The sequence below is a fragment of the Asterias amurensis genome, chromosome 15 (genome assembly GCF_032118995.1).
Source record: "Asterias amurensis chromosome 15, ASM3211899v1".
Taxonomy (NCBI): Eukaryota; Metazoa; Echinodermata; class Asteroidea; order Forcipulatida; family Asteriidae; genus Asterias; species Asterias amurensis.
The window spans coordinates 341,210-363,487 of record NC_092662.1 but is presented as its reverse complement, the minus strand read 5'-3'; the positions used below and the strand labels follow the sequence as shown (position 1 = coordinate 363,487).

The 22,278-nt window shown below is 41.7% G+C and overlaps 1 protein-coding gene across 1 annotated transcript in view; it reads right to left on the bottom strand.

Annotated features, from left to right (window-relative positions):
* Nucleotides 1-1,533: 1,533 nt before the first annotated feature.
* The window catches only part of LOC139947886 (centrosome-associated protein 350-like), a 34,007-nt gene continuing 13,262 nt past the window's right edge, over nt 1,534-22,278 (bottom strand). The window contains exons 6-22 of the mRNA XM_071945724.1: nt 20,378-22,260; nt 19,675-19,990; nt 18,984-19,358; nt 18,413-18,597; nt 17,121-17,442; nt 16,570-16,757; nt 16,274-16,437; nt 15,654-16,077; nt 14,984-15,424; nt 14,451-14,638; nt 13,292-14,153; nt 12,382-12,800; nt 11,390-11,779; nt 10,005-10,261; nt 9,615-9,775; nt 8,844-9,189; nt 1,534-8,452 (exon numbers count right to left, since the gene is read on the bottom strand). Coding sequence (XP_071801825.1) covers nt 5,313-8,452; nt 8,844-9,189; nt 9,615-9,775; nt 10,005-10,261; nt 11,390-11,779; nt 12,382-12,800; nt 13,292-14,153; nt 14,451-14,638; nt 14,984-15,424; nt 15,654-16,077; nt 16,274-16,437; nt 16,570-16,757; nt 17,121-17,442; nt 18,413-18,597; nt 18,984-19,358; nt 19,675-19,990; nt 20,378-22,260 — 10,061 coding nt within the window. The 3' untranslated portion in view covers nt 1,534-5,312. The remainder of the gene's footprint in view (nt 8,453-8,843; nt 9,190-9,614; nt 9,776-10,004; nt 10,262-11,389; nt 11,780-12,381; nt 12,801-13,291; nt 14,154-14,450; nt 14,639-14,983; nt 15,425-15,653; nt 16,078-16,273; nt 16,438-16,569; nt 16,758-17,120; nt 17,443-18,412; nt 18,598-18,983; nt 19,359-19,674; nt 19,991-20,377; nt 22,261-22,278) is intronic.

Below are 22,278 nucleotides of genomic sequence, written 5' to 3'. Positions count from 1 at the left end.
GATTTTTTCGAGCAAAATTTGACAAGTTCACAAGGCTATAGCCTTGTAGATTTTTTTCAAGCAAAATTTGACAAGTTCACAAGGCTATAGCCTTATAGTCTTGTATATTTTTCGAGCAAAATTCGTAAAGTTCACAAGGCTATAGCCTTGTAGATTTTTTTGAGCAAAATTTGACAAGTTCACAAGGCTATATATAGCCTTGTAGATTTTTTCGAGCAAAATTCGTAAAGTTCACAAGGCTATAGCCTTGTAGATTTTTTCGAGCAAAATTCATAAAGTTCACAAGGCTATAGCCTTGTAGATTTTTTTAAACAAAATTTGACAAGTTCACAAGGCTATAGCCTTGTAGATTTTTTCGAGCAAAATTCGTTAAGTTCACAAGGCTATAGCCTTGTAGATTTTTTTGAGCAAAATTTGACAAGTTCACAAGGCTATAGCCTTGTAGATTCTTTCGAGCAAAATTTGTAAAGTTCACAAGGCTATAGCCTTGTAGATTTTTTCGAGCAAAATTTGACAAGTTCACAAGGCTATAGCCTTGTAGATTTTTTTCAAGCAAAATTTGACAAGTTCACAAGGCTATAGCCTTGTAGATTTTTTCGAGCAAAATTTGACAAGTTCACAAGGCTATAGCCTTATAGCCTTGTATATTTTTCGAGCAAAATCATAAAGTTCACAAGGCTATAGCCTTGTAGATTTTTTTGAGCAAAATTTGACAGGTTCATAAGGCTATAGCCTTGTAAATTTTTTCGAGCAAAATTCATAAAGTTCACAAGGCTATAGCCTTGTAGATTTTTTTAAACAAAATTTGACAAGTTCACAAGGCTATAGCCTTGTAGATTTTTTTGAGCAAATTTTGACAAGTTCACAAGGCTATAGCCTTGTAGACTTTTTCGAGCATTTGACAAATTCACAAGGCTATAGCCTTGTAGATTTTTTCGAGCAAAATTCATAAAGTTCACAAGGCTATAGCCTTGTGTATATTTTTCGAGCAAAATTCATAAAGTTCACAAGGCTATAGCCTTGTAGATTTTTTTGAGCAAAATTTGACAAGTTCACAAGGTTCTAGCCTTGTGTAGATTTTTTTGAGCAAAATTTGACAAGTTCACAAGGCTATAGCCTAGTAGATTTTTTTTGAGCAAAATTTGACAAGTTCACAAGGCTATTGCCTTATAGATTTTTTCGAGCAAAATTCATAAAGTTTACAAGGCTATAGCCTTGTTGTTTTTTTGAGCAAAATTTGACAAGTTCACAAGGCAATAGCCTTGTGTATATTTTTCAAGCAAAAGTTGACAAGTACACAAGGCTATAGCCTTGTGTATATTTTTTGAGCAAAATTTGACAAGTTCGCAAGGCTATAATAATTGTAGATTTTTTGACAAGTCCACAAGCCTTGTAGATTTTTTTCCAAGCAAAATTTGTACAGTTCTCAAGGCTATATATAGCCTTGTAGATTTTTTTTGAGCAAAATTTGACAAGTTCACAAGGCTATAATAATTGTAGATTTTTTGACAAGTTCACAAGGCTATATACTTGTAGATTTTTTTGAGCAAAATTTGACAAGTTCACAAGGCTATAGCCTTGTAGATCTTTTCTATGTTATTTTCCAATTTTAGGCCAAAAATTGATACAATGCTGGACTTGGCCCTTTTGACTGTTTGCTACATAATACATGACAAATGTAGATGCTGAAATAACCAAGTCTCATATTGTTTGTTTGATTTGTTGGCATATCATTTTAATACACATATACACTCTAGAGACATCTTACACAATTGCCATCATTACACGTATATATACACAGCAAATCCATCTGCCATTTAGAAGTAATTTACATGAACGCATTTTACATAAACTTGAAGCATTTTACTATCTGCAAAAATCAGGAGGTTTTGTCTCAGCTGAGAAGTGCGATAAATGCTTGGTACATGTACATATGTTACATTTCATATAAACACCATCAGCAATAGTACAGTCTGCTAACATCAATGCAATTTTGATCTCGTCTCAAATGGTTGACAAATTTAAATATGTTACAAGTACATGTACATTCCAGTGATAAACCTTAACATTAAACCAGAAACTTACCATTTTTTGTACATTCTTTAAATAGGAATGTGTCGTTAAGAGAATCTAGAAAAGTTTCCATCTCTTTGTACAGTAACTTGAAATTGCTGAAATTTCATCCAAAATCTAATCAAAAACCAAAAATTGATAACAAAATTAAAAGAGTCTTTTGATGTGGAAGCATAAATTATAAAGACTCCTAAAATCGAACATAAATTCTGCATCTCTTAAACTCATTACAAGTAGAATATAAATTAAAAATATTGCAGTACAAAAGATTCATGCGAATAAATTAACAAATACCAACTTAATATACACAACGTAGATTTGGGATAAAATTAATAAATTGCTCACGTCATAATGAAACGCTTTTTTAAATTAAATGCTATAAAATGAAGTATTTGAGTATAAATCATAGCCAGTGTATGTTAATAAATGTTTTGCCAACTTTTTGTTATAGTAAAGGTTATTGAACTAGGAGGTTTTCCTCTACAGAATATGCATTTTTGTGGTTCAGTTTATATGCCTATAAAGAAATATGATGGTGTTAAGTTTAACATACAAAAAGGAAGATAAATGACTTAATCTGTGGGTTTACAGTTATACATACTTAGTAACCATGGTAGTCAATATAGCATAAAAAGCACCTAGGAAAATTCAGCCAATGTCACAGGACTCTCTTTTGGTGGTCAAAAAGACATTTGGGTCCCTTTAAAAAAAATATACATGTGCAAAATCAAACACATGAAAATCATCCCATTATGAAGTTTAAACATTTCTAAAAGACTGTGCTTTTTACATGAGAGAGGGAGGGATTTGAACAATGAGCTGGTGGCCATCTTGAATAAATGGTGTGGCTGCTGTTTTTAACAGAAAACAGATGGGGCCTCCCAACTCTTTTTCTTTTTCAAAAAGGCATTATGCAAAACACGTTTTTATATTTATTTCAATTAATCACAAAATATGTCCCTAAAATTTCAAGAAATATTAAATTCTCATTCTACCCTCAGAAGCTTGAACTTCTCACATAATTTACGTACGCATTTATGAAAAAATATGACGTATTAAAATTTGCTGCGAACCATTTGGTGTTCAAGAAGTTTATACAAAATTGGCCCTTAAAATTCAACTGCTACCCTTGACTTAGTTATACTTAAACCTTGACAGCACTGAACCAACCTAATAAGACGTTTTGAGATAGGTTTAGGTAAATGTGTCTGTATACACCTAAACCCAACCAGTGTACTCCTATAGTGGCCACCATATCTCAACATTAAGTTTATACAACGGCCTGATCTACGCAGAGTACTGTATTAGCACCAACTAGACAAATCTTTTGGCAATTTACCATCAACATTCGGCTATAATTTACAATTCTTATACAGTGTCCTGAAACATTTTGTTATACACATTGGCCCTGAACGTTAATGCTGCATATTATGTTAAGAGCTTAGTCATACATATCACTTTAAAAAAAACCTAGTTGTTGTTTAGACCTTATACTCTGTGATTCTGGATTAAATAGACCCCCTTGCAATAGCCACCTTGGTTGATGACTTGTAATGTGTGAAAGGCTATCATTGGCCGAGAGTGCAGTGCATAAACACATACACTTTTACACCAAAGAGGGCAAATTAAGATGCCATGTGCAATTTATTCTTAGTGTTTGAAATATAGAAAAATGCTTATCTCTGGGTAATATTTTGAGAGTTTGCCGCAGCCTAGACTACCTGCAGCATCTGTGGCAATACATCATATAAACTCCGAGTGTGATCATCTCTTTGGCATAGTATAACTTGAGTGATTTTGTTAGTATGTACAAGCGAGACAAGTAGTTGAGTTTGTTACTCCACTTAATAAGGAACAGTCCCCAATAAGATTTGAAGAAAATAATATGGAACTTCACAGCTGCTTGTTTTAAGTTGGAAAGTATTGACATGGAAATGGAATCATGTTTGGTTCAAGAACCAGTTGTTCTTGTGATACATGTAAGTAGGTAAAAACTGACTACATAAGTTTGTGTTACACCTATGGTTCACTAATGTCAAAGGAAGATACAAATATTTCCGAGTAAACCCTCAAAATCATTTTTAAAATGCACATAGATTCGTCTATTCCTAATCTCCCAACACAATCCACAAGCACTCTAAATAAAAAGAAATATGTAAAAATTCACACACAAATGTTTGTTATTGGCAATGCTCTTTACAGTTTGCACATAAATATATAGGTTTGCAGTTTTTTGCACAAGTGTCCAACAAACACGTCACATACAGTTTCAGAAGCTGAGCTTTTGGGGGTTAACGGTTTAGTTGCCCCCATGTCTACGCCTCGATGCCCAATTAGACTAAACAATTGGCCGCACAGAAAACCTCATTTAAAACTGCACTGGCTGGAACTTGTGCATACTCTCTAAAACACCAGCAGTCGATTTCACGAAACGTTAGGATTAATCCTATCTCAAGTTAGGACAAGTAACCTATCCTAACTTAGGATGAGTTCAATGCATCCTACGTACTTGGATATGGAATTGATACCGTCCTAAGTCCCAAGATTAATCCTAAGTTAGAAAGAGTTTGGTGAAATCGACGGCAGGCACCGCTGTGTATAATTATTTTTGTATACAAATCAGATGAAGAGCACTTCATGTTGTACACAGACACACATACAAGAGCTGATTGTTTTCAAAGTTACTAGGTTCCTTAGAAGAGTTTCCTAGTAATAATTACACAATGGAGACCTACATTCAGGCTTGCGTTACATTTGCTACTTTGCGGGAATAGTTGTGAAAGATTTTGCAGACAATTTACGAGATGTACATGTTCAATTCTGAGTTGCATAAAAGTGTGAGAGCACTGTGAAATGGCAAAAAATCCTGAAAGATGAACTTTCACCCCCCCCCCAAAAAAAAAGAAATACCTCATGAAAAGAAAGCCAAAGTTTCAGAAATGATTTCTCCATTGTTGAATTTTTTATCTTGAATAGAACTAATTTTGTACGTTTTGCCTGTATGTATTTTTCTCCCAAGAAAATACTGTCCTGATTTTTTCAACCAGCGAGGGCACTTTTCACAGAGTAAAAAGTGTTCAGTTAAAAAAGTAAAGTTTATCAAAAAATATCCATGTTGTTTTTGCGACTATAGTTTCTTTGTGCAGAACAAACACATGAGAGTGCCTTAAATATAGGCTGGGCATCATTTACATTATCTAAACCTTAAGGATACAGGGAGTCAGACTCTGAGGTTAAAATTAAAATTCAATTTCCGGTTCTTCCGGTGAAATCCTTGCCTTCCGCCTGTCTTGTATTCTATTAAGAACCATCGCCGTGTCCGTGAGCAAAGAGTCAAATATGGCCTCGGTCAACTGCATTTTGACGGCTAATTCATCATCGTCATAGTCAACCCATTCCTGTTCTTCTTCCCTCAACTCAAGAGTCAATATCTCATCCACGTGGTCCTTCTTCTTCTTACCAAACCGATTCATGGCCGGGTCAACCTTAGGTCGGCCGGTCAACCCCGTCACAAAAAGCGCACGATCCTCAACCACTTGAGCAATGTCCGGAAGCTCCCGTGGGGGTTTATCAAAGAAGTATTTTCGTGGACGTCTCTTTGGTTTCATCCAGAGGGGTTGTTCGCCTTGCTCCTGCTCACCGGTGATGTCCTGGTACGCCTCCCCGACAAGATTAAATACGAGTCGCTTGTAGGATTTGCGGCTTGTTGATTCAATGTCCGAGCCCTTGGAGTCATCGCCCATGATCTCCTGAGGAGGTGAGATGGAACTGGTCAGCTCATTCAGTAATGCTTTCTCATGGAAGACTTTGATCGACTGATCTACCAGTGACTTGACTTCCTTGCGGTTATGCGGCACTGCATAAAATGGTTCCTGAGCAATCCGTGTGAGATCCAGTCTGTTAAGCTCTGGGGTACCAGGCACTGGGGTACCGGGGACAGGGGTTCCAGGAATAGGAGTGGCGATCGGAGTCTCCTGATTGCGCACCGGTACCTGTATGATGCTTTTGCTCTTAGGCATCGAGCCGAAATCATCATCAAACCATTCCTGCTCTCCGAATAGATCTCCTTCGAAAATGTCTGCTCCGAGTTGCTGCATCTGTTCCAGTCTCTCACTAAGAGCTTCTGGGTTGATTCCGCTTGGTTCTCCAAACACAGGAGATCCTGGTCTGGCAACAGGGACCTGGTCTTGGTCCTTTAGATCAAAGGGGTTTGTTTCCACTTTGACACGGTTGATGAAGATGTCGTCATCCAAAGTGGTCTCTTCTAAATTGATGGGGCTCTCGCTATCTGGTGTATACGGGGTGGTGTTTCTTATAAAAGGGGACGCAGAGGGAGTGTCTGGGGACGGGGATTTCAGAATCGGCGAGAACGGTGGTGACTCTGGCAGCAAGTCACTTGATTTATGCTCCACATGTGGTTTCTCTGAGCGTTTCCTTCTCAGAGAGATCAGTTCAGTGATAGCGTCCATCAGCAGAGTCTCAGTGGTTGTATCAATCTTTCTCTTGATAACTGTGGTCCGTGTTTGTTCCTCCTCCTTATCATCGATAGCTTCCTCTCTTGGAGATTTGACTACATCATCAGGAACCAGGATCTTCAACAATGATGTGCTTGGCTTCTCTGTTGATGAGCTTCTTTCAGGAGTCTTGTCACTGTCCTTCTCCTGAATGACTTTGTCATCCGGAATCTGTTTCATATCTGTGATGGTCTTTACCGAGTCTTTTAGTACATTAACCGTCAGTTGGTCAGTAATGGAGTCGACCAGTCTCTCCTTTGCTGAAGTGGGAGCTACTTCTTGCTCAGGAGCTCCTCTAGGGGTCTCAGCACTCTCAGAAGTGGGAAACATTTCCTTCATGTCTTCCTCATTGAAGGACTCCACAGCAGCTGCCGCTGAATTGATGAGTCGCTCAAGGGCTGCGTCGTCCGTCATTGGCTCTGAGAAATCCTCAGCGATGGAGTCTTCATCGGTGGCTTCTGATTTCAAGACCTGAGCAAGCGGTTGCATTGATTCAGAGGGAGTCTTGGACGAGAGTGAAGACACTGGGGAATGCTGTTTCCTTTGTTCAGGTTCTGACCTCTCTGATACTGCACTCACAACATCTTCCTCAATTGATGATTCCTGGTCCTGTTTGGAGTCAGCTCTAGGAGACTCCTTCAGGAGATGTTCAAGCCTGTCAGCCGTAACAAACATCCCATGACTTGCTTTGCAATGAAAGTAAATATGTCCATCCTGGGAGCCATCATTTGTTCCTTGAGGTTCATCCAGTTCAACACCTCCCCAGGGACCGGGGGCAAAGTGGGTCACCCCTTTGAACAGAAGAGTACCCTTGTCCTTACTGCTCACAATCACACGGTCTCCAATGTCAAAGCCAGTAAAGTCTTGTGATTTCTCCAGGAGTTCGTCATTCGGAGAGGCAACTGGAGTCCTCTCATCTTCTTCACTAACACTATCCTCCTGTTCTCCACCCAGTTTCCTCTCAGAGATTGTAACTTCAGGAGCTGCTTCCAGTGCAACTCTTGTCCTCTCATTTGGGCCCTTATCAGCTGATAGATTGAAGGTGAGCTTCCCTCCACTTGTCACACTTACTTCAGAAGGCTCACTAACTATTGACAGCTGCTCGCTGATATCGTCATCAGTGTCTGAGAGGCTCTCCTTGTTCTTCATTCCAACTGACACAGAAGACTCAACAAACTCATCACTGTAACTTACTCCCGACTGCTCACTGTGAGTCCGGGATCGATGCGAAGACGCAGTTCTGACAGAGCTCGAGTAAGACGGCTCGCTTCTCTGGGAGAGGTCCTCGATGGAATGAACTGGAAGACGAGAAGGGGAGCCTTTCCCAGAGCTGTTGAGACTTCCATCGTGGTCTGGCTTTGGAGGTTCTGTCCTATTATTCTGGTCTTTCTGGTGGAGGTCAAGCAACCTCGGCGTAGTCCGCACTGAATCCAGAGATGCTGAACTCGCTGTTGACAAAACCTCCTCTGGGACACTGGAAGCTTCAGACAGTTCTCTTTCCACATGACTCTGACCCTTCAACTCATCAGTGACCTGAAATTCTCTGGTAGAGCTCAACCTGGGGGACTCCTTCAGGGACACTTCATCCGGAGTGGCAGAAGCAGAGCTATACACCGATTGAATATCCTCAGAAATATCTGACACAGCGGAGGAGTCTCTCTGCCCCTCTTGGTCCTCCGACTGCTGAGGTCCTTGTTTCTGGCGAGAAACATCCTTCTGAGTTTTCTTGTCCATGATGGCTCTCTGCGAGTCCTCATCAGTGATACTGTTTGCCGTCTTCTCACTAACCTCCTCAGGTAGACTGAAGCTGTTCCTTTCTGGCTTGGTGGTGGGTGTAGAAGTCTTGAGAGGACCTGGTGTTGTATCTGGAAGAAATAAATATCACAGAATATTAAATTGAGTGGGACACCAGCAACAACAAGGTAAACTTGAATGTTACTTTGGCTGGTAACCTGTTTCTGTGCTTAGCAAGTTTCTGTGCCTACAGGTTGGACACAGTGCCCAATTTCATAGATGTACTTAAGCAGAAAATATTGTTAAACAATTTTCATCTAAGCAGAAATGAGCAGGATACCAGTCTCAACTTGTTCAGGCCACATGGTAATTTGGCCGAACCTCATTATGGAAAGCATAATCTTGTTTTGCTTAGCTATATTTTCTTCTTTAGCAGCTCAATTAAATTTGCCACATGTGTCATTGTTTGAACAAAGTTTCATTCAGAAACTATTATTGACAATGTCTAACATTGAAACCCACCTTCAGCATGTCGTGGTGTCGTCGGTGGAGTGAACACCGAGCTGAATGAAGAATACGACGGTTCTCTCCCTGATCCAGCCTCTTCATCCATGCTAGAGCGGCTTGAGACACTGCCCTCCGACACGGATCTCTTCTTCCTCATGGACCCAAGCTCAGCCCCTCCTTCCCTGCTGCTGTCTGAGGCTGTGCGCTGGCGTAGAGACCGGGCATGAGATCGATCTTTGAGTCGTTGTGATTCTGAGACTCGTAGCTGTTTGATCTGGGGCTTGACTGAGATGGAGGTCGTCTTGGCGGCTGACTCTGTCTTTAATTCTGCCTTCGTTTTCTCAATCAGCTTTTCGTAGGACTAAAACAAAACAAAAAATATGCAAAACTTATAAGACATTTTTTATCAACATATTTTTTGATCCATGAAATTGGGGGGAGAGGGGGGATAACAGTTTTTCCAACTTAAAAATACTATCTTCTGATCACTGGTGACAACTTTCTAATCTGTTAACTTGCTGGCGACAAATAGTGGCAACAACTTTTCTTATCTGCACATTTAAAGACCCCGTGCACAAAGCAGAACGTACCTCTGATTCTGAACAATGCGAATCCACCATTTCTGCCTTTTTTTGGAGACAGTTCCTATATGCATATATGCACACTTTGACTCTTAAATTGACTCCAAAAATGGCCCACAGAATGGACCAATGTAGGTGCATTGTGGATTGTCCAAGGGGTCTGTCTACATACAGATTGAGAGAGAAATTGCATTTTTTACTGTACCTCTAGTTGTTTCTTAAGACTAGCTTCCTGTGCCTTGAGTTTCTCTCGCTGCATTCGCTTCTGCTGACGTCTTAGCTTCTCTGCCTCCATCTTGCGTTTCCGAAGCTCTACCTCCAGGGCCTTTACACGGCCCTCCACGTCACTCTGATCTGATGCAATTTCTATTCAAAGAAAGCAAAATTTGATAAATTTAGACAGTGACGGTAACAAAAAACAGAACATAACTGCTCAAGATTTCTTATCATCAAAATGGTATTGGGCAATCAAGTTTCTGGAAGGCAAGTAACTTTATTTCTCTATCTGTCACTGCCGGCTAGTAAGCAATATAATTGAACTTAGACCCCTGTAAAGACTAATTCCTGATCAAGTCATAAATATAAAGAAACTTACCAGACACAGTTTGAGAGAATGACTTCTCAGACTCCGACCCACTCTCAGACTCCATGATCCTACGATGAGGTGACAGGGGTGCCCGGAATGACTCCAGAGTAGACGATGATCGCTGTGGGCCAAGAAGAGACTTGGTCGGAGTCAGGGTGTGGTCAGCTGTGTCGAAGGAATCACTAGCGTAATCCTCCGGGATAGACTTGGTGTGCGTCAACGTGTCGTCACTGGATATGTTACTCGCAGTGGGTATCCGGGAAGAGCTACAGAGGGCAGCAAAAAGAGGACATGTCAGTTTTCAGTTCGTGACTGTACATCATGGCTCAAAAGTTACACTTGCCTGAGGCTGACAAGCCTCCAAATAACCCACAGCACCCAAAGCAATTGTCGTGGTGCTCTAAGCTTTTACTATGGTGCCCTTTGCAAAGTTCAAATACAAATTTACATTTTCCCCATAGAAGTGCCCTTTTACCAGAGGGGAAATTGCCGTTTCCCTTCAAGAGCAAAATGATAACACCTCACTGTGTAACCCAAAAAATCCTAAGGTTCAACTTAGAAATTAGACTGTGGAAGTCCCACAATAGAATAACTCAATTAAAGACAGGCTTGATTCATAATTTTTTGAAAGGGGCAAGGGCACCAAGACGTTTTCTCCTTGGAAAAAGGGCACCTCTATGAGTGTGTACATTTCTATTAGAAAATGACATGGGGCAATGTTGGTGCGTTCATAAAGTATCGGGTCTGAATGACTAGATTTTTCTAAAACCTTCTTTTTAAATACTATTCCAAAACCTAATTCTTGAAAATAATGAAACAATTTAATTATTCACATCATTCAAATAGTTTCTTAAAATTCCCATGATTTTCAATGGAAAATAGTCCATCTATATGTGTTTGATGACAATAGTGAACATATTTTCAAGCACATTTTAAATGCAATCTACAGATCATTGGACAAAGGATGTGCATGTATTTTAAACACATGTTAAACTCATCACTGATCATGCTGGTGCATATGGCTTAAATTTCACACCTTTTAAGCTCACAAGGGTTGACTGATTTTCAATTTCACAATTGACCTTTTTCCAGCAGAAGGCTTTAATTTTAAAACAATTATAATTTGTAAACCACATATAAATTTGAGAACAAAGACTCAGTTTAGCTATAAAAATCTTAAGTATGATATTTATATTTAAGGTATTATTTGGTTTAACCCTAAAGCTGATGTGTGTTTACAAGCTCTTCCCAAGTTCTGTGAAAAAAAACTATTACACTGGCATATAACTCGGGTGGGATTCAAACTCTCGACCTTTGCCATTCCAGAGTAGATGTCTAGAGGCAGTTTGAATCCTTTATCTGATATTTATATGAAAGATGGACATAAAAAATACCTTATTTTCTTGGATGGTTCTGATACGATGTCTTCTGGCACACTACTACTGTGACTGATGTCTTCAGAGATAGAGTCCCCACTTTCTCTCCTCTGCCCCTCCCCATCCCTCACCCCATCCTTTATACTTGGAGTCACTGATATCGAACCCTCTGAGATGTCATCGGATAGGAGGCGTGGGGAGGATTCATGGGTGGAGTCACGTGGTGGTGTAGAAGGAGGTAGAGCCTTCATCGGTGGACGGGGCTTTGTCGTGTCCAGTCTGCGCATTGCTTCTCGTTCCATGTTAAGGATGTGTGACTCTTCTTCATCGAGGCGTCTCTGCCAGGCTAGAAGCTCCTCTGCATTACGTCTACGCTTCGTCAGCTGCTGTTCACGCTTAGTCAGGTACCTGTCACAATCACCATAAGGCATATTATAATGAGGAGTCATGGACCGTGACCAATCTTCCAACTCATATTTCATTGACATGTTAAATTAACTTTTAGGACTTACGTCCGTATACAATATAAAAACCATGGTAATATCAGTATGCAGTGTCAAAGCATCACATGTAGAGCACAATTAAGATTAAACTGCGCTTCAAATTGCTACTGGATTGCTACAACTATGGAGTTTGTGATGCATCACCGGAATGGCAACCAGTTTCAGTCTCATTCCATACCAATATCAGTGCCGCTTTTGGGAGGCGCTTTTAACTTGAAATTACTAGTTTTTTTGTTTTTTTTCAGCAAATAAAAAATAACTTGCTGATTTGTGTTGCCTTAGTACATCCCTAGGCCAATGAATAGTATACTAGTGAGTGTGCTGATGCCCTATTGTGTAGATACGAGGGGTTGTACATGTATGACTGATGACACTTTATGAGTACATAAAAAAGGCTATGTACGATAATGGTGCTTTCGGAAAACATGAAATAGGCCGTACATGTAACAACCTTGGACACTGAAAGAGTTTAACAAATACTATTTAAGTCTACTGATTTGCACTTACTTCATGCTGAGTGGTTGTTGGAGTTTCTTTAATTTCTGCATGACCTGAGCTTGCTTCTCAGCAGGTGTCAAACTCCCCTTGGCCCCACCATCCTTCTCATCATCCGGCCCTGCCCCGTGATGCTCCTCCCTCAGCCCTGCCCCTTTCCTATCTCCTGGACTCTCCATCGAGATGTTTGAATCAGACAAGACCTCTGGGAGATCTGGTGATGAAACAACCGTGGATGCATTGCTCGGATGGTCTTCGCTGAGAGCGCCCCCTATTGACGAGGTGATGGAGATGTTAGAGAAGTCCTTCATGTTGTCCTTGACGACCTCGGTGGCCTTGCGCATACGCAGGATCTCCTGCTGCTGGAAGAGGAGTAGTTGACGCTCTTGACTTGCTGACTTCTGAGCTGCACGAAGACGGCGCATTTCAGCCTTTAAAGAAAGTGAATAAATAAATAATAATCACCACTTAATGTTACAATTGTTGAAGTCAAATCCTGAGGATTGTTCTCGTAACACCTGAAACTGTACATTTGAGCATAATAATTTACTTTTTTTTTTAGATGCCTCAACTTTAGAGTGTGTTTTTCACAGAAAGGTTTAAGGCATTTTTTTTTTTTTCTTCACATAGACATAGAAATGTTAGTTTTGTTAAAAAATAACAAGAATTTACTTTTCGTTTTACAAGCTTTCATGCAGTATAATAGATGGAAAATTGCATAAAGGGGAAACGAATATTAATAGTGGTTTTACCCATAAACACCTATGCAGTAATTTCAATGTTCTTAGAACAAAAATTATCTTATGAAAAAATAGTTAATAGCACAAGAGCACTGTAAAGGGGCCTGTTGAAGTAAAATGCAAATGGAAACAGAATTTAACTGGTCAAAAGAGCTTTAATTTCATCGCTGCATGATTCTTACCTGTTCTTGTTGAACCTTAGCCACCAGGGATTGTTGTTTCTTGCGGGCACTCTGCAAGGCTTCAGTATCTCCTTTCTCCTTGTGCCTCCGCTTCTCATGCTCCAACCACTCCAACTCCACCTTAGCCTTCTCCAAGAGAGTCTTCTCTCGTAGCTTAAACAGCGCCCCCTGTTGTTGGGAACGGACTTCCTCATCGCGTAGCTGCTGTCTCAGCATCTCAGCTGAGAGGCGCGTGAAGGAGTCATCCATCCCTAGAGCGAAGTTCCCAGCTTGGGGTTGCCTGACCTCATAGGTCGCCATCATCTTAGACTTCTCCTCCTTTGGCCTTACGGGGGTACTTGAAGACGGTGGAGTAGTACCACTAGATGAAGTCTTGCTCCTAGTGTCGCTGGAGAAACTACTATAGCTTGACTGTTTGTTATCAGGGATATCCTCAGAGATACTTGGGCTCCTGACTGTGCTCCCTCCGCTGAGGTTGGATGCAGTGAGGATAGAGGAGTTCCCAATGCTGGGCGAGTATTCGGACTTCACTGGGGACAGGGCTGAATCCGTTTTAATCGACATACTAGAGTTGTCTTGGCCGACTGACAGACTACTTGCTGTCTGTATAACATCAGTGTTGGTTGGAGACTTTGCAGACTTCCCAGATCGAGATTGATCCATGATGGAGAGAGAGCTTGCCTCGGGGATTGTACCTGTGCTGATTGAATGAGACGATCGTTGGGACTTGCCGCTCTCAGTGAAGTCATCGGTGTACTCTTGTTTGGAAGAGTGAGGAGTATCTGATCGGCTGCTGCTGGTGTAACTTGACTGACTGGACTGACGACTTGGTAGAGACAAGTTCTCACCAACACCAAGTGACCTTAACAAGCAAAATCAACAATGATAACTTAGTGAATAGCAAGACAAGTTCTCAATAGGGCATAATCTACCCAACAAGTAGATATACCCCTGGTGTTACTGCAAACAAAGTATGCATTGATACCTCACCATGCCATGCCTCAACTGAAAGTACTCTTTTTATTTAATTTGGGTGTTTCTTTAAATAAGCAAAATGACTTTACACCAAAAGAGAATAGTATCCTGTATTTCCTTGTCTCAAATTTTGTTTAGTTTATTAAAACAGGAATAATTTTTCGAAAGGCTTGTTTGTCCTTACCTTGTGTGAACAGCTGAAGCGGGAGGAGCGAGGGCACCCTTCATCTCTTTGAGAAACTCAATCTGGTGGAGTCGCTGCTGCTCCAGTGCAGCAGTCACGGCTGCCGATGTCGCTGCCGTTGCTGTGTCAGTAGCTAGCTTGCCGGGATCGATGCTCGGCATTGGTGGCTGGGCTGGCATCCTCTGAGCCTGCAACGAAGATTTTTAAAAGTTTTAGGACATTAACTTGCAAGATTAGCCAGACTCCTCATTCTTTTGCTTGCTGCCTGGCTCGCAAGATGAAAAGACAAATGGAAATGAGGAGAGACTGGACTCAATGCATTGATATTGTCTTAAGTAGAGGCTCGAAAAGAGTACTTCCTATAATAGTTCTCAAAGGAAACTACTGGGATCAGCTGAAAACCTACATGGATGCCAGGGTTCTACGCAGAATTTTTCTAAAATGTAAGGTATTCTGGACCCAATAGTTCTGGACCCAACTGAAAACATCTCAAGATTTTCCTTCTACCATACAAAGTGACATAGTGTACTTACTTCAGCCATCTGTTTAGCAGCCTCTGCAGTCACTTTCGCTGCCTCAGCCTGGGACTCAATCAGACGGCGAGTGGTGTCACTCCTGGCATCGGTCGCCTCTCGGCGAGCCTGAGCCAAGACTCTCTCTGCATCAGAAGCCGTCTCAACAGCTCTCTGCCTCACAACCTCGAGTTGTTTGTTTGCCTCTTCCACCTCCTGTCTCGCCTTCAACGACAGCAACTGTATCTCTCGTTCATGGTCTCGTTGCCGTGCCTGGAGAACCCGAGCTAATGACACACTCTCCTGCTGGGCCAGGGAGACATGGCGAGTACGTTCCATCTCAGAAATCTGTCTCACTGACTCCTCTAGAGACTCCAAGAGGTTGAGCTCCGAGGCCATCTTCAGGCTCAGGGCAGCTGGGGAGAACTGGCTAGGAAGAGGCGGCTTGCCTGATGTGGAAGGCTGCAGGAAAAAAATAAAGAATATTGGCTGAATGTTTCAGATGTCAAATTTTCTTCAAATAACATAAAGAAGAGAGTTTGTTGTTCTTCTGTCTTGGGACTGTCTTAATTTAATCAAAGGTTCTACTTTTGAGGGTAACTCTACATCTCAAAAAACATCTCGGCACAGAATGAATGAATACAACCATAAGAGTTGAAGCTTTTATAATTAGAATAATTTCTCCATTTACCCTTTGATCAAGCCCACTTCTCGACGTTTTCCTCTCCGCTCCTCTATCGCCGTTCATCTCAACAGACGACCCACTGCTCACCGGCTTCAGGAGGATCGATCCATCCTTGGCGTGCATCGATTTGGAAGATGCAGAACCCTGGCTTCTTAAAGATCGAGACTTAGACTTGGAGCGGCTCTTACTGCCGGACGTCTTACTTCCACCTGATGAATGACCTGATTGATTCTCAGCGACCGGTGAGCGAGACAGAGAACCCGACGAGACGGTACTATCGGGACTGGAGGATGTCTTTGAGCCGAGGGAAGCTGTTGGACTCAGGAGGGATGGAGAGGAGCGCTGATCTGAGAGACTCTTGTTGTGGAAGGATGGTTTGGGGCTCGGAGTACGGGAGACATGCCTACGCTGGTGGGAATCGTCTCCGGAACTGTTGGTAAACAAACAAACAAATGCAACACTCAAAATTACAATGATTATTCATAAAATAAAACAAAGTAGGACTATTTGGTAGCCAATTTGGTTGAAATTAGAATTTTGGTGAAACTTTGTGCATTTTTGTCTGTATAAATGTTTCACAGGTACACTACCTTTTGATGTTATAGAGAACTAAGGATAAAGTTTACCTTCCAAAGCTTTCATTGGGAGACATATCCAATGTGTTGTCGTCCATCTTTCTGCTCCGTGTCTGCTCATTGACCTCTGATCTGGATGACCTTGATGACCTCTTGTGACTGCTGGCTGTCCTGTAGCTTGACTTGCTACTAGGGGAAGTTGTTGAAGAGTTACTCTTCAAATAAAAACAAAAATAAAAATAGGGTAACAATAACTAGCAATACTTTCTGCTTAAGCAGCTCTATGAAATTGGGCCCCGAACTGGTGTTGGATGCCCTTTAGACTACTCCGAGGAAAACTTTGTTACCTTGGATCTGGTCTTTGACTTGCTACTGATTGAGAAGTCCTCAATGTAAGCTGAAGCCTCCTCCTGTTTGGTCTTTGGTGGTTTGGATGATGCACTTGACGCGCCAGTAAAATCATCATTGTAGGAGTAACCAATAGGAGAGCCTTTAGGTGATGGGATGGCATCAGGAAGTTGACCATAAAGAACGGCTGCAAAAGTAGAAAACAACCAAAATGTATATATTAACAATAAATATCATCAAATAGGGCCTTTATCTAATATAGTCAAAGATGCTTCGTAATAAGCCCATTTTCAGACATACAACTTTAATATACATGTAACACAAAAAAAGTCTGTGGAACCCAACACTTTATACATTCCTTCACATTCCTTCAAAGTGAAATGATTCTCAAAATTGTTTATACTATCGGAAGCTGCTGTACTTCTAACCAATCAAGTTTTTTCTCCATTAAATTAAAGTCATAACCAAACAAATACCTTCTCTTAAAATCAAGACTAATCTCACAAGGTCACAAGGTTACAAGGTCATTGACCTACATATTTTAACTCACCTCTGTTGGCATTCTGATACTTCCTAGTGAAGATATTAATCACGCTGAGTCCATCAGCGAGGCTTTCCTTCCATCGATCTGCCGTCGCCCCCAGCAGGCTGGTCGGCCGAGTCAACGGAGCATCGCTCCCATAGACCTCCTCCTGGCTGGTACCCGGTGGGGAGGACTGGTACACATGACTGTGTGTGGTTGGCAGACTCTTGAACGTCGGCATGTAATCAGGTGCATCATCACTGAGTGGTCCCTCACTGAGGGATGCATCATCTTCTTGAACACCCCTACCACTGAATGGACCAGCCCTGTCTGCACTTGACACATGGACCTGAAACACAATCAAGCAAGAATGAAATTTCAATCACTCTGAATATTACACACTAGAAGACCTAACAGCTCAACCAAAATGTGCAAACCAGAATATGGTTACCAGCCAATCTACAATGTTACATCTTCAATTTGTGACTGGTATCCTGCTCATTTCTGCTTAGCGGACAGTTTTTAAGCAGTATTTTCTGCATGAGCAGCTCCTTCAAATTGTTCCCGGGTCATGTTATCTTTGTCGACGCCATAATAAGTTTAAAAAATCAAGTCATTCAAATAATTCTTCATAAAAGAATTTACCAAACAGCAAATTTCTGTAGTGCTGCTTAATATATCATGAAGGGACCAATGATTAAAGAATCAAAATGACTTATCAGTCAGGCGTAAACCTGGATTACCGCTCCGAGATGTATTACAAGATGACTGAAACAGACATCTTCGTGCTCCACTAATTTTCGGATGAGTCATTCGATAAATGCAAATTGTACATATATGGAATTGGAATTCTTTCTCCATTCAATTGGGTATCTATACAGGCCAAGTTGTAATTTCCAATTGGTAATGGGCACCGATGTTTGTGAATCCTACTGTCTGTGTGGAGATTACCCGGTGCCCTCAATCAATTTAAGTATAAGAAATGGCGATTATGTTGATCATTGCAAATATTTGTTTCTTTTATTTTGCTTTTTCTATATATTTGTTTTCATCACACTAATCTACCTTGGCGTATCCTCTGCCTAATTGACCTTATCAAAATACAGCATTCGCTTTTATCAAATGTTCACAGAGATTGTAAGCTTCAAGGTTTTTCAGGGTTTCGAGTGTTCAATCTCAAAATACCTCAAGTTACTGCTATTCAATGCTGCATTTCTCCCTTACATTCTATTTTCTTATCGAATAGTTATAAAAATGACTTTTAAAACCATCTATAACCATCACAGAATTTCTCAAAACAAGATATGATTTCAACATACCTCTGGTATGGCATCTGGAGCCCTTCTCCTCACACTCTCACCAAGAGTTCTTCCTGAGGGTAGACTCCAATGAAGACTCTGCCGTACGCTGTGACCACGGAACGCTGCTTGGATCTTTGTTGCTGCTTGGTCTTGGTGATGGACAGCATGGGCGTGTTGTGCCTGGGTTGACAGATTGGATGTACCTGCAATGGTTGAAGGTTGTTACAGTTGGTGGTTTAAGAATATAGTGGGATTCGAACCCATAACCCGCTTAATGTCAAAGAGCTGCTTATTTTAGTATTTCATTTGCTAAAAACCACTACACTTTTGGTAAGAGGCAACAAGAAGAAAACATCTGAGATGAAAATAACTCAGTGGAGTTAAAGGTAGGAATTGTTATTCCTTTAAAAACAGTCTAGATTGTAGGATGAATCTAATCACTGGCACTAATAATACAAGTAACAATGAACACTTGTAAAGCGACAGTATCCGTCATTACGCTCATGGCAAATTAAACCAAAACAAACAATTTAAACAGAAAATTGATTAGCAAACAGTGGAAAAATGTAAGAAACAGAACAAATCTTACCAGGCAATGATCCAGTGAAGACTCTTTGATTGTAGTCATTGCCAACCATGCGCTGGTAACGGCTAGCTTTCATAGTGCTATCATCCTCCCACGCTGGCGATTCAATAGCACTTCCACTAAAGTGTACAGCCCGGCTTGGGGTGGCTGTTTTATTGCCAGCGGGATACGCCCATCTTCCTGCTTCCCCTGGAGATGTAGCAACTGGTGAGTGGATGTCAACGGTTAGTTTCCTGACTTCATTGTCTATTTTGCCTTGCAGGGCTGCTGCTGTGGCTTTGAGGGCCTGGATCCTGTCTGATCTGCTACGAGCCACTGTTGAGATTCCAGAGGGTGCCGATTTAGATGCTGGTGGAGGAGGTGCATTATTCTTGAGACCTTTGGTGGAAAAGAATATTTGTTACAACAAAATCACAGAAAATTAACATCAGGGACCAATCTAATGGAGCTGCTTTAGAAAAAAATAATGCCAACACACTTGTCTGCTGAACAGAAATGAACAGGATACCAATCACAACCTGTGTGATGATGTAGTTTGCCTGGTAACCATAGTCTGGCTAGCACAATGCTGTTGTGTTTAGCTACTTTTTGTACTCTACAGAAACTCTGATTTCATTTATACAAATAACAAACAGAAATTTCTTCTGTTTTCTTCTAAAACTGTTACATCACTTTTTGTCTTGCATAAATTTACCTTGACCGACCCCTGCAGGCTGTCTAACCTCTGTTCTTTGACCTTGGTGACTCTGAGGCATCTGACCTCCATCTGACATACCACTAGCCATCTGTGTAACCACCACCCCTATGGGTGAGGACTGCCGGGGTGGTTGGCCATGACCCTCTGCTAGATCGCTCAGTCTACCAAGGTGATCAAGTTGTGGCGGTGGCTGAATGATGTGTTCTGATGGGCTGTGTGGAGCGTCACTCGGTAGGTTGGACTGGACGCTGCTGTCACTGCTTGAGGTACTCCAGATATTTTTGTTCTCTTTGTCTGAGCTCGTCACATCGATCTTCAAAAAAAAAAAACGAAAGCCAAATAATAATAGACATGCCCAGCCGTATCTGGTGATGAACCAAAAACTTTTACATTTTTGAATGATTTGGGTTGAATTATGAAAAAATCAGTTGTATACAACAATCAAATTTTTAATCCTGAATTGAATCATAAATGTTAAGAAAAACCTCTCTTGACATATTTTAAAAACTGGGCCCAATTTCATAGAGCTGCTTAGCACAACAAAAGTACGCTTACCAGAATATGGCTACCAGCCAAAACACCATGTCACATGCACAATTTGTGACTGGTATTCTGCTCAATTTTGCTTAGCAGCTCTATAAAACTGGGCACTGATGAGTACTATGGTCAATATATAAATAGAATCTTGAACTGCATCTACCTTTTTCCCTTCTTGTCTGAATGGATGATGCCTTGGTAGAGGGTCATATCCATTCATCTGACCTCCTGCCTGTCCAACTGGCCCCTTGGAAAAAGTCTCACCAAGCTGACTATTTGTTGCATCTCGAGTCCGCTGGCAAGTTCGAACGCTTTCCTTTTGCTTCTTGCTCAGTTCACGGAGTTGCTCCTGTTTGCGATCCTGCGCGAGTTTCCGCTCTTTCTTCTCCTCCTGAAGTTTTCGTCGGCGGTCAGCTTTCTGCTTGGCCATGTACCTGCGGACATTGTCAGTGTCATAGTGTCGGACTCTCTCAGCTGGAAACTCTGGATCCTGTTGAGGTGCTTTGGCAGATTTGTTCTTTATGAAGGACTTGGGCGGTTGCTGAGATTCTCTTTTCCTTCTTTGCTTCTCTGGCTGTTCATCATCGCTGTCAGAGGGACTTAAGTTCAGGTCCTCTAGGACATTCTTGGCTTCTGATGGAAGGTTATCCATGTCTAGGGATGGGCCAGGTTGATCATCTTTATCCTCCTCAATAACTTCCTCAGGTTCAAGAGGATGATCAGATAACTTGGCATCAGAGACGTCATCCTTAGTTTTCACATCTGTGCCAAGATCTAGAGATCTTGGAGAGGTTGGCTCCTCAGTGTCATGAGTTGGGGGCGAGTGAGGAGCCGGGGATTTGGGGACACCAAGGGGTTTCTCTGGAGGTCCAAGAATTTTCAGGACTGTCTTCTGCCCATCCCGCCAGGATGTTGTTGAGATGATGTCCTTGCGTTCTGGGCGTTTGGGTCTTCTCTCTGATGTCTTTGATGCTTTATGAATCTTGCGGACGGTCCTACTTGGTTTACTGTTTTGCTCTGGCCGGTTCTGTACGTGGAGTGCCAGACTTGGCTTCAAAGCTCGATCTGCCGCATTCCGAACATTCTGGCTGACAATTCTATTTCTATGCGACTGGCTCTTGGTGCTGGTTTTCTGGAGAAGGAGATTCTCCTCTGTCATGATCTTTCCGTCTGGCATTTTAAAACGTGTCTCCACCTCACTGAAGCCTCTGTACGCAGGAGCAGCAGGGGCCGCAGCGACCTTCCGAACGGTACTTTTCCCAGCAGGGACAGAAAACTCAGTGAAGGCTTTCTGTCCACCATCAGGGTCTTGTAAGACGACAGGGTCAGCTTCTCGATGCCAAACCTTGTCAAGGCCATCCTCCTTGACGGTGACAGCGGCTTTTTGCTCTTCAACTTTCTCTCGGAGTCTGTCCATGTGGCTGGACGCACTGCCTCCGGCTGCTAGTTTCCGACTTGCTCTGATTCTCTGACGCACCGCCTCACTTTGTCTGAGCTCAGCATCATTTTGCTCTTGCCTGTTGGATAACTTGTCCATGGGCTGCGTACCGTATATCCTTTCATACGCGGGTACATAATCCTCTCTGAATTCATAGTTCCTTTGATTCTTCTCTTTCTCAGAGGGCTGTTGACTCGACGGCAGATCGTTCAAGACTCGAATCGCTGTGCTGTTATCGACAGACAGGTTTGTCGAACCCCTACTCAAGATTTCCTGACTTGATGGAGACGGCGCATTCCCTTTTGGTGAAGTCCTCCTCTCGAAGCTTTCCAAATGAGATGAACCATTGGTCCAGTTTCTATCGGCTGGGATGTCATCATACATGTAGTTCCCCCTTCTAGGAGGAGACGACCGTATTGTCTTGCCGTCATAGGAAGATGATTTGAGAGTATGCGACAAGGACTTCAGCTGGTTTTCAAGCCTCTGAATCTGGGTGTTATCGATACTTCGTGATGGACTCAAGGAATTGGGATTCCTCGTTGGATCCCTGTCATTTCTTGGCGGGGAAAGAGCTGGATGAAGTGATGGTTTGTTCCACTCAAAATTATCTAGAAATAGCAACAGAA